Here is a 12,949-nt window from a genome sequence, read left to right on the forward strand (position 1 = left end):
TTGTGGAAGAGTACCGCATCAATGACCGGGCTCCAACCTTCTGGGTTACTGCTAATTCTGCTCAGGCAGTGGGGACCTCTTGGGCAGTACATCATGCGGCTTCGGCCCTTCAGCTGTGCAGCGCGGGGTCGTCTTTGCACACCTTTTCCAAATTTTACAGTGTGCACACCTTTGCATCTTGTGACGCTTTTGTGGGGCGTAGAGTTTTGCAGACGGCGGTTCGCTGGCCGGATGGCTTCTTCCTTTATGACCCACCCGAGACTGCTCTGTAATGTCCCAAGGTAAGCCTGTGTCCCCCAATGATACGGATGAAAAAAATAAATTTTTGTACTTACCGTAAAATCTGTTTCTCTTTCGTTCATTGGGGGACACAGCTCATTCTCTCTGGTTACGGGCCTCGTTGTGAACCGCGTGATTCTGGGTTTGTACATTGTTTTGTTTTTCTATTTTCCTTTGGCTTCTCCTACTGCTTTTGTACAAACTGTTTTAGGGCTCTTTCACACTTGCGTTGTTCTTTTCCGGCATAGAGTTCCGTCGTCGGGGCTCTATGCCGGAAAAATCCTGATCAGGATTATCCCAATGCATTCTGAATGGAGAGAAATCCGTTCAGGATGCATCAGGATGTCTTCAGTTCAGGACCGGAACGTTTTTTGGCCGGAGAAAATACTGCAGCATGCTGTGCTTTTTTCTCCGGCCAAAAATCCTGAACACTTGCCGCAATTCCGGATCCGGAATTAATGCCCATTGAAAGGCATTTAATCCGGATCCGGCCTTGAGCTAAACGTCGTTTCGGCGCATTACCGGATCCGACGTTTAGCTTTTTCTGAATGGTTACCATGGCTGCCAGGACGCTAAAGTCCTGTTTGCGATGGTAAAGTGTAGTGGGGAGCGGGAGAGCAGTATACTTACCGTCCGTGCAGCTCCCGGGGCGCTTCAGAGTGACGTCAGTGCGCCCCACGCGCATGGATGACGTGATCGCATGGATCAAGTCATCCATGCGCATGGGGCGCTCTGACGTCATTCTGGATCGCCCCGGGAGCCGCACGGACTGTAAGTATACTACTCCCCACTACTACTATGGCAACCAGGACTTTAATAGCGTCCTGGCTGCCATAGTAACACTGAACGCATTTTGAAGACGGATCAGTCTTCAAATGCTTTCAGTTCACTTGCGGTGTTACGGATCCGGCGGGCACTTCCGGCAAATGGAGTACACCACTGTTCCGGACAACGCAAGTGTGAAAGAGGCCTTAGCTTAGTTCCTGTAGGAAGGGTATAGCTGGAGGGATGAGCTCACACTTTTGTGCTTATCGCCTCCTAGTGGCAACAGTTATACCAAAGGTCAAGCCTGTGTCCCCAATGAATGGAAGAGAAACAGATTTTACAGTATACAAAAATCTAGGGTTTTTTTCATGCGCAAAATATGAAATTAAAGCTCAGTTGTTATTGGTTGCTTTGGACAACAAAGACCGTTTTTCTTTATAGACTGTTTCATAAATTGCCCCAAATGTTTTTAAAGGGGTTTTCCAACACTTTTTAAATGGTGACACATTGTCTGGATAAATATACTATATACAGAGCAGCAAAGTGGTACCTTTCGACTTGGAAATTAAGGATTGCATCAGCCAGTCCAACTCCCCTGACCCTTAGGGGTTACAGCGATAGTACAAAAAATGTGACGGCAGCATCTCCAAGCATGAAACAGTACACACTGTCCAGATGCAGCAATGTTTCGGCTACATACTGGCCGTTTTCAGCTTGACGAAGGCTAGTATGTAGCTGAAATGTTGCTGTATCTGGACCATGTGTACTGTTTCGTGCACAGTGTGTGAATAAAGCCTTGTTGGATTGGAGATGCTGCCGTCATGTTTTTTGTACATCATCTGGATAAGTCATCAGTGTCTGATCGTGGGGTGGCGACTTCCGGTATCCCCCGCTGATTCGATGTTTTGAGAAGGCACTTGCACAGCTTTCTCTTAGCTTGCCCTAAGCCAGTAGGCAAGTGAATGGGGCTGAACGCGATACCAAGCACAGCCACTTATACAATGTACAGTGCTGTGCTTGGTGAGCGTACAGAAAGTTAATGGGGCTCACAGGCCTTCTGAATCAACTGATCAGTCGGACCCCCGGCAATCGGATATTGATGACGCAACCTATTATTTAACTGAATAGTCTTATTTGCAGTTGTGGTCGTTAGTTTTTCCACACTTCGACTGCTTTAAGTCTGACACCAGAATAGCTTGTTGATCTCATATATATTAGATTGATAGCCAATCCTAATGTTTTCTAATGTGTATGTCCAGCATGTTTTGAGATTGAACTTGTTTTATTTGCACCCTTCTTTAGGCCTTTCTATCCATACGTTTCATGGAAACTTCTTTGTTCGCTCTACGGATCTCTTGTCACTTCCCAATGTAAACCCTGATGCTGGTTATGCAGTACAGATGTCTGTGGAGGAGAATCTGACCGATACACCTATGGTCTCTTTTCAGTCTGCTCTTTTATACACTTCCAGCAAAGGTAAAAGCTTGGCATGTAATTGAAGAGTTTTTTTGTTTTGTTTTTTGGGTGGAGTGGGTTGTACAGAGATGTGTTTAAAACGGGTTTTCCAGGATAGGATAGGTCATCAATATCTGATCGTGGGGGTCCGACCATCACCTGTGAGCGATGCTGCCTTCTCGCAGCTTACCAAGCACCGCGCTGTACATTGTATAGCGGCTGTGCTTGTTATTGTACTCAGCCCCGTTCACTTAAATGGGACTGAGCTGCTCCTAGGTCACATGAACGTGTCATCACTCAGCCTAGGAAAAGCAGAGAGAAGGCCACGGCACTCATAGGCGTACTGTTGCCTTCTCAAGCAGCTGATCAGCAGGATTACTGGGTGTCGGATCCCCCCCCCTTCCCCGATCAGATCCAAAGGATAGGTCATCGGTAAGAAAATCTTGGGAAAACCCCTTTTAAGATTTGTTCATAGCGGTCTGTGAACATGAATTTACATTATATAACTCCCCTAATAGCTTATATTGGTGTGGGAATTAACTCTGTGGCGGTAGGCAGAATGGGTATTCAGGGCCAAAAATGCAAGTGAACCACTGCTGGGCTGAGTGCTAACTAAACATGTGTTTCCCTGGCTATACAAGTGGCTTACTACTAACCACTCAAAGTTACATCAATGTGTGTTGCCTCAAACCAGGAGTAAATGTCTGTGTTGAGACTAGCACACCTTACACCTTAATGGCCCAGAAATGAGCTGGACTTTGTTACAAAGAAAACCTGTACTGGCCAGGAAGGGAATGATGGGATCCACTACCAACCTGCCCATCGTTAAATATCCAGGCTGAAAACAGGACTTGCCAAAGCCCTTAGCCAACTACTGTTTGCTAAGGATACTCAGCTTTCCTGGATTCCTTATATCTCATCCAACTTTCCTTGGAAGATTATATATATATATATATATATATATATATATATACATACATACATACATACATACATACATACATACATACATACATACATACATACTTCCTGGAGCCTAGTACACATATAAGAAGAATCTTGGAGAAATATAGCAATCCCCAGTCACTTTTTCTATCACTATCTGACATGGGGTAAGCCGGTTTATAGCTCTCTTTGCAATCTCCAACGTGTGGGAAAGCTGAAAGAAAACAAATGCCTGTTTGTGGAGTAAAACATTTCTGTGCTCCTAAATCTCAGGATAACTAAGCAGATGTGGTATTTCAGATTGGTGGCAAGTGTTGTAATGCCAGCCATATGTATTCCTTGTGGGATTTCAGTCTACTATAGATACAGGTTTAAAGAGGAGCACATTAGCGCTCACATAGTTTCACAGTGATGCACCCCACCCTGTGTCCTTGCATAACTTTGTAGATTATGGGTAAGGGAGAGCTTGGCATTAATTGATATTGCTCATAATCAAGCTTTCCTGAACTGTATATAAAATATATGACGACTAAACCGACTTGGACAGAAGAGGAGGATTCCTGGGGCTTTTTCTCCATTTTTGGACAAAATGTCTAAGGATTTCCTTACGTTTTTAACAGGGGATGAAGTAAAATAGGCACTGTGGGGGTCATTTAAGAACATTTTTGACGCAAAACCCCTTTTTTGCGACTTTTTAAATATCAGTACGACAGTATTTTGTCCCATGGACATTTAAACGCTGTGCTCCCCACTTGGGAGTAATGGGGGCTAAGCCGTCATAATTATGCCTCTAAACACAAATAATTTATACCTGGAAATATAAAAGCATAAGGCATCTTTCACACGGGCGTCGCATTTGAGGGCCGGACAAGATGCAGGTGCAATGCGGGAAAATGCACGATTTTTCCACGTGAGTGCAAAGCGTTTTAACGTGTTTTGCACTCGCGTGAGAAAAATAGGCATGTTTGGTACCCAGACCCGAACTTCTTCACAGAAGTTCGGGGATTGGTGTTGTGTAGATTTTGATTTATTTTCCCTTTATAACATAGTTATAAGGGAAAATAATAGCATTCTTAATACAGAATGCTTAGTAAAATGTCCAATGAGGGGTTAAAAATAATAAACAAATTTAACTCACCCCTTCCACTTGATCGCATAGCGGATCTCCTCTTCTTTCTACTTTCTTCAGGACCTGGCTAAAGGACCTTTAACATCACTGCGCTCATCACATGGTCCATCACAATGGTGATGGACCATGTGATGAGCGCAGTGATGTCACCACAGGTCCTTTTCATAAATAAAAGACATGCCAGGCTGAGCGTTCAAGTGGATTAAGGTGAGTTTATTAATTGTTTTTTCTTTTTTAACCCCTCTATCACTATTTTACTAAGAATTCTGTATTAAGAATGCTATTATTTTCCCTTATAACCATGTTATAAGGGAAAATAATAAAGATCGGGTCCCCATCCCGGTCGTCTCCTAGCAACCATGCGTGAAAATTGCACTGCATCTGCATTTGCTTGTGGATGCTTGCGATTTTCACGCAGCCCTATTCACTTCTATGGGGCCTGCATTGCGTGAAAAACGCACAATATAGAGCTTGCTGCGATTTTTCCCGCAACACATCAGTGATGCGTGAAACTCGCCGCTCATGTGCACAGCCCCATTGAAGTGAATGGGTCTGGATTCAGTGCGGATGCAATGCGTTCACCTCACTCATTGTACCCGCACGGTATTCTTGCCGTGTGAAAGGGGCCTAAAAGAGGAGTCAAAAGTACTCCAGTCAGGAGGTTAGAGAAGTACTGCTATCTTCTGCTTAGGAGGTTTAGTACATTGTGTAAAGGTCCTGATCCAGAGGCAGTGCCGCACTGGTAATTTGTGTTTGGAAGACTAGATGTTGACTTGGACATGGAATAATGTCCAGTATGTCTCATGGCAATGGTGTTTTGCAGTATAATATTTTCTCGCCCATATTCCTTGGGGGACACAGGAAACCATGGGTATAGCTCTGCTCCCTAGGAGGCGTGACACTAAGTGAAAGCTGTAAGCCCCTCCTCCATCAGCTATACCCCTCAGCCTGGAGAAGAGACTGCCAGTTTTTTGCTTAGTGTCCAAGGAGGCAAGACACCCCCTGCTTATGCAGGGTTGTTTTCCTATAATTTTTTATTTTTTGCGTTATTTGTTGTTTTAATTCGATTTTTTTTCTACTTACAGGGACAACAGAGGCGCATTAGACCCCTCTGTTTCTCCCGGGGTTGAGTTGCGCCAGTGCCGGTAATTCCGCACTGCCGCCTCCCCCACAGAAGACAAGGTGGACCAGGGCAGCCTCGCTCCCCTGCGTCCCGCCAGCTCAAGGGTCGCCCGCACGCCAAGTCCCTCCCCCGGCTTCCTGCCACTGCGGTGCCAGTAGCTGAAGGGGCGACCCTGCTGGATGGATTGAGGGCGAAGACAGCGTATGGTGAGAGTGGCTGCTCCAGCCTCCCCTTCCTTCCCACTGCTGCTACATCGAGCCCCCCCATGGGCATATCTTACCGGCACCTTACCGGGTATCATTTGGGGGGGACTTTGTCAGGGCAAAAATTCACTTTATTAGCGGCAGGGCACGAACTCATGCCTTCAGGGACGGCTGTAGGCTGGGGCCGTCTGCCACATCAGGCGCGCCGGGGGGGGGGGGGGGGGGGCGTTTTTCCTTGGCACGAACAGGCGCCATAGCTGGCCGGCACTCATCCAATCTTGGGGGTTAAAATCATTTTGCCGCGCGCGCGCGGCTTTGCGTCTCTTCAGCGCGGCAAGGGGTGGGCGGAGCTTCATAGCGCTCCGCTACTTCCGGTTTCGTCGGGCTCCACATCGCATACTGCGTGGAATCCTCTCTACGTCCGATCCTGAAGCTGTTCATCCCCGTGCCGGCTGCCTCTCCTCCACAGCCTCCTTCAGTCTGCTTCCCTTGCTGCTGCCGCTTGCAGGGTCTGGTAGGACTGTTAACCCCCTCCGTGCCAGTACTGTTGTTGGGTGTAATCTCCGTTCCTTTTGCCCTGGGGTCTCCCATAAGGCAACATTTTTTCCACCATGTCAGACCCTTCTGCAGCTGCCAAGCCTTGGTACCATGCCTGTACTGCTTGTAGGGAACCCTTTCCCCGGGGGCAGTCTGATCCGCACTGTCCTGCATGCCGAGCTCCACCGCAGCCTCAGTCGCCCGCTGTGTCGCTCCCTGCTTCCTCTGACCCGCCTGACTGGGCTAGATCCCTGTCCCAGGCCGTGGAAAGCCTCACTCATGTCGTGGGCCGCCTAATAGACAGGCCACCTACCCCGCAGGACGCTACTTTTACTGTCGCGCCCTCCGGGTCCACCGCTTCTGCCGCTGCAGCGGGTTCACTCCCTCTTAGTGACCCCTCCCGAGCTAGGCACTCTCAGAAGCGTCTTAGAGTAGAGCGAGCCTCCTCCTCGGATGCCTCCCTCTCCCCGCCACGCGTGCGCACCCAGACGAGCCTCTCCTCTCCAAAGGATTCGCTCTCTGAAGGTGAATTGGCGGTTTCAGATTTGGAAATGGACTCGGCCCTGCCGTCCAAGCTAGCCTCAGCGATGAGTCAACTCATCTCGGATATTCGTGACACCTTTAAGGTGCAGGATGACCCCCCTAGCTCTGACGCAGCTAGCGTCTCCTTTATCAGACCCAGGCAGGCCTCAAAAGTCTTTCCAATCCACTCTGATTTCTCCTCCGTGGTGTCTAAGGCTTGGGCTCGCCCGGACGCCCGTTTTGTCAATCCCAAGAAGCTGGACATTTGCTATCCATTTCCAGCCGATGTCGTGGCCACCTGGTCGTCCCCACCCAAGGTGGACCCCCCTGTGGCCCGTCTGTCAAAAAACACGGCCATCCCTGTTCCCGACGGGTCCTCTCTTCAGTCAGCGGAGGACCGTCGCATGGAGACCCTTTCCAAGGGCATTTTTGCTGCCTCCGGTTCTGCTCTCAGACCGGTTTTTGCCTCTGCTTGGGCAGGTAAAGCAATCTCTGCTTGGGGTGCGCAGCTGGAACAGGAGTTGGACTCGGACGTCCCCATCCAGGACCTACGTTCCTTGGCCCAGCTTATTATTCGGGCCGGGAATTTTGTTTGTGAGGCCTCCCTTGATGCGGGAGCCCTTATTGCACGCTCCTCCGCCCTGGCGGTTTCCGTCAGGAGGGAGCTCTGGCTGAAAGTTTGGAAAGCGGACGCTGCCTCCAAACGTTCCTTGGCGGGGCTACCGTTTGCGGGTTCCCGCCTTTTCGGGGTCCGCCTAGACGAGCTTATTTCGGAGGCCACGGGTGGTAAAAGCACCCATCTCCCTCAACCCCAAGCCAGGGGCGCCCCCCGCGGACGCCCCGGTGCGTCTCGTTTTCGGTCCTCCCGCAGGACCTCTGGGGCTCCCCCCGCAGCTGCCGCTTCGGCCCCTCCCCAGGATAAACGTAGGAAGCCGTTTTTTCGGGCACAGCCCTCCTGGCGCAGGCCGCAGGCTGCCCGCACACCCGCAGCAAAGCAATCCTCTGCCTGAAGGCGCGCCCCCATCCACGCCGGCTCCTCCTTTTCAGGGACATCTGGATGGCTCACATCTCCGACGCCTGGGCTCTCGAAATTGTGTCCTCAGGATACAAAATCGAATTTGCGTCTTTCCCTCCAGATCGGTTCTTTCGCTCCCGCCCCCCGCGGGACCCGAAAAGCGCGGCTGCGTTCTCCGCGGCTGTTCAAGCCTTACTGGACAGAGGGGTGATTACCCCCGTTCCTCTAGAGGAAAGGTTCCAAGGGTTCTATTCGAACCTCTTTGTAGTTCCCAAGAAGGGAGGTTCGGTGCGGCCCATTTTGGACCTCAAAAAGCTCAACCGTTTTCTCTTCCTTCGACGGTTTCGGATGGAGTCCCTCCGTTCCGCGGTGGCTTCCCTGGAGCAGGGAGATTTCATGTCTTCCATCGATATACAGGATGCCTACCTCCATGTTCCGGTAGCCCGGTGTCACCATCGCTTCCTCCGATTCGCCGTGGGGGACCTCCACTTCCAGTTTGTCGCCCTTCCCTTTGGGCTGGCAACAGCCCCCCGGGTGTTCACCAAGGTCCTGGCCCCGGTTTTGGCCTTACTCCGTTCCAGGGGTGTTTTTCTGCTACCGTACTTGGACGATATCCTCATCAAGGCTCCGTCCCTTTCCCAAGCGGTTGCCAGCGTGGATCTCACTCTAGAGACTCTGGCGAGATTCGGTTGGGTCATCAACTTCCCCAAGTCCTCCCTTCCTCCCGCCAGACAACTGGTCTTCCTGGGAATGCTTTTAGACACGGAAGCGGCGGAGGTACGTCTTCCCTCGGAAAAACGTCTGACCCTCCGTCGGGCGATTCAGGGTCTCCTTCTCCACCGTCGACCGTCCTTCCGCTTCTGCATGCGGGTCTTGGGGCAGATGGTTGCCTGCTTCGAGGCAATCCCATTTGCGCAGTTTCACTCCCGCCCTCTCCAACGGGCGATCCTCTCCTCCTGGGACAAATCGCCGGAGTCTCTGGATCATCCCTTCCATCTATCGCCTCCGGTACGGTCATCTCTCCGCTGGTGGTTGCAGTCCCCTCTTCTGGGCAGGTCCTTTCTGCCGATCAACTGGTTGGTGGTTACAACCGATGCCAGTCTCTTGGGCTGGGGAGGCGTGTTTCCTCCCCGATCCGTCCAGGGCATTTGGTCTCCATCGGAGTCCAAACTCTCGATCAATGTCCTGGAGCTGAGAGCGGCCCTTCTGTCTCTGCGACACTGGACTCATCTGCTGAAGGGTCATCCAGTTCGTGTGCAATCGGACAACGCCACGGCCGTGGCGTACATAAACCACCAGGGGGGCACTCGCAGCGTTGCAGCAATGCGGGAGGTCACCAGCATTCTCCGTTGGGCGGAAGCCCACGTCCCGGCCCTATCTGCAATTTTTATTCCAGGGGTGGACAATTGGGCGGCGGACTTCCTCAGTCGCACCACCGTCGACCCCGGCGAGTGGTCTCTTCACCCGGAGGTGTTCGAGGCCATTTGCCTTCGTTGGGGCATACCGGACGTGGACCTCATGGCCTCAAAATTCAATCACAAGGTCCCCGCATATCTGTCCAGGGCCAGGGATCCGGGAGCCTGCGGAGCCGACGCCCTCGTTCTTCCTTGGCGAGGCTTCGCGCGCCCATACATATTCCCTCCCATCCCTCTCCTGCCCAAGGTCCTTCGGAAGATAGCGGCGGAAGGCGTCTCGGTGATTCTGGTCGCTCCGGACTGGCCCCGCCGGTCTTGGTATGCCGACCTCATGCTGCTCCTGGCAGACGCGCCCTGGCCGCTGCCCGCCAGGGAAGATCTTCTCTCTCAGGGACCGATCTTCCACCCGCGTTTAGGGTCCCTACGTTTGACGGCGTGGTTGTTGAGACCACCGTCCTGACGCGTAGGGGTTTTTCTGCGGACGTCGTCCGCACCATGATCCGCGCCCGTAAGCCGTCCTCTTCTAGGATCTATTATAGGACCTGGAGGACCTTTTTGGGGTTCTGTGCCGATCTGGGGATTCCTCCGCTCCGCTTTTCTCTCCCCACCGTTTTGTCCTTCCTGCAGAGCGGACTGGCCCAAGGGCTGGCCCTTAGTTCTTTGAAGGGTCAGGTGTCTGCGCTGTCCATTTTGTTTCAGCGCCCACTGGCCCCCCTTGGTCCTGTCAAGACCTTCCTTCAGGGTGTGGCTCACGCGGTTCCCCCGTACCGTCCTCCGGTACCGCCCTGGGACCTGAACCTGGTTCTCTCAGCGCTCCAGGCTTCCCCTTTCGAGCCTCTGCGGACGGTTTCCTTGCGACTTCTGTCCTGCAAGGTTATTTTCCTTGTAGCCGTCACCTCTCTTCGGAGGGTGTCCGAATTGGCTGCACTCTCCTGTCTGGAACCTTTCCTAGTGTTCCACCAGGACAAGGTGGTTCTTCGTCCGGTCCCTTCCTTCCTTCCTAAGGTGGTCTCCGCCTTTCATCTGAACGAGGACATCGTTCTCCCCTCTTTGTGTCCTTCCCCTTCCCACCCGCGGGAGAGGGAGCTTCATCGCCTGGACGTTGTCAGGGCGCTCAAGGTTTACCTGGAGGTAACCAGCTCTTTCAGGCGTACTGACTCGCTCTTTGTGGTTCCGGAGGGGTCGCGCAGAGGGATGGCGGCATCCAAAGTTGCTATCGCCCGTTTTGTCAAGATGGCTGTTACTGAGTCTTATCTCGCCAAGGGCAAGGTTCCGCCCCTTGGTGTTACCGCTCACTCCACTAGAGCGGTCGGGGCTTCCTGGGCTCAGAGGAATCGGGCTTCTACGGAGCAGATTTGCAAGGCGGCCACTTGGTCCTCCTTGCACACCTTCACCAAGTTCTACAGGGTGCATACTCATGCGTCGGCTGACGCTGCTTTAGGCCGTCTGGTGTTGCAGGCGGCAGTTGATTGATGCCTCTGGTGTTGGTCTAGTTTGTTCTGGTCCCTCCCTTCTGGGACTGCTCTGGAACGTCCCATGGTTTCCTGTGTCCCCCAAGGAATATGGGCGAGAAAAGGAGACTTTTGTATTACTTACCAGTAAAGTCTCTTTCTCGCTCTTCCTTGGGGGACACAGCACCCGCCCTTTATTTGGGTTACAGTTGTGGTTCCGGCTTGGTTGCCCCCGTTGGGGCTCGACAGTTCTTTTTTCCGGTTGGTGGTTATCTTTCACTACTTGGACACGCAACTGGCAGTCTCTTCTCCAGGCTGAGGGGTATAGCTGATGGAGGAGGGGCTTACAGCTTTCACTTAGTGTCACGCCTCCTAGGGAGCAGAGCTATACCCATGGTTTCCTGTGTCCCCCAAGGAAGAGCGAGAAAGAGACTTTACTGGTAAGTAATACAAAAGTCTCCTTTTTGCTGTGGCTTTTAATGTTGTTTTTTTTCTTTCTACTCCTAACAGGAGAGCGAAGGATTCGTGTGCACACAATGTGCCTTCCTGTTGTTCCAGCGTTATCCGATATATATGCTGGGGCTGATGTGCAGGCTGTGGTTGCACTGTTGGCAAATATGGGTAGGTATACAAAGTCCATTAGTAAAATGTTTGTTCAGAGAAAGGAACCAGTGTTTTAAGATCCTGTATATGAGATAAATAGATTCGTGCTTAGGTTTTCTAACCTTTGCTTGTCTACTCCCAACTAGAAGTGAATTTTTCACAGTTGCAGAGCTGTCTAGGAGGGGGCATGGACTCAATACACTACTCTACAACAGGTGGTAATGATGTGATCCTGCCTATTATATGCCAACATGGCTGAGCAGCCTGACAGGAAGACTCACCAATATGTAGTATATGCAAGTGTCAGAGTGTAGTGAGGCCTTGCCCACTCGCCACTCTAGGCAGCTCTGATAGTGGAGGCACAAAGTCCTGCTCTCATTCTAGGACAGGTTGCTGGTAGCCATTTTAAATCATTCCTAGACAAACCTTTTCACTATTCAGAGACTTTCAAAGTAGCTGAATGCACCTCTTCATAAGATGGTCATCTTTCTACCTGTTATGAGTTTTAGGAGTGTTTTCCTCCACCACACTGCATGTTCACCCACTGAGATTCACTTATGTGTATTATACCTTTTATATGCCTCTTCACCCATTTTAAAGCGACCATCTAACCTTGAAAATGCAGCAAAACATATGGCCAGATGTATGTATAGTTCTGTGGAAAAGAGTTGAATCTTCAGGTAGCGTTTGAAGGTTTAGATGTCTCAGTTTTGTACTCCTTATATAGAGTATAATTGTAGAAATGTAGTCATGAAAACTAATGCTTATTTTCAGCAATACTAATTTCACTTCTGTTGCATTGTTTTAGCTGTTGATCGATCCATTTCATCAAGTCTGAGTGATGCTCGGGATGCTCTAGTTAATGCTGCAATTGATTCCCTGTCTGCTTACCGTACTTCAGTGCTAACTGTACAACAGCCAGGTCTTCTAGCGCCACACTCGTTGCGTCTCTTCCCTCTGTTTGTACTGGCTCTTCTGAAGCAGGTTAGTCTTTTTGTGATGCAGTTTAAAGGCACAAATTAATGAATGCAGAACAACTATATTTTGCATCTCTTTTGAATATAAACTATATTAGAGATGTGGCAATCAGCCATGTATTACTGAGCCATATTAGATCCTATTATTAGGAAATTGATTTTGTTGACCTATTCTCATGATAGGTCAACAGTATCAGATTGGCAGGGGGTGTGACACTTGAGATCCCCGTCAATCGGCTTTATGAAGAGGCCACAGCACCCCCCATTCAAGTGAATGGGGCTGGGCTGCAATACCAAGCACAGCTGCTATCAAATGGACGGGGCTGTATTTGGTGAGCTGTGAAGAGGCTGCAGCACTCGCCATACCTCCGGTGCGCATCACAGCTACTTAAAACTTCTGATCGATAGTGGTGCCAGGAATCAGACCCCCACTAGTCTGATATTAATGTCCTATCCTGAGGATAGGAAATCAATAGGAAAATCCTGGCTAACCTCTTTAACAAACTAGATCTCTCCATATTTTGTCCTAT

The 12,949-nt window shown here is 50.5% G+C and overlaps 1 protein-coding gene across 1 annotated transcript in view; it reads left to right on the forward strand.

Annotated features, from left to right (window-relative positions):
* Positions 1-12,949, forward strand: part of SEC24A (SEC24 homolog A, COPII coat complex component) — a 112,800-nt gene that overhangs the window by 74,957 nt on the left and 24,894 nt on the right. Inside the window, exons 16-18 of the mRNA XM_040442582.1 lie at positions 2,347-2,520; positions 11,350-11,460; positions 12,251-12,426. Of these exons, the coding sequence (XP_040298516.1) occupies positions 2,347-2,520; positions 11,350-11,460; positions 12,251-12,426 (461 nt within the window). The remainder of the gene's footprint in view (positions 1-2,346; positions 2,521-11,349; positions 11,461-12,250; positions 12,427-12,949) is intronic.

Source organism: Bufo bufo, chromosome 1 (assembly GCF_905171765.1).
Source record: "Bufo bufo chromosome 1, aBufBuf1.1, whole genome shotgun sequence".
NCBI classification, from domain to species: Eukaryota; Metazoa; Chordata; class Amphibia; order Anura; family Bufonidae; genus Bufo; species Bufo bufo.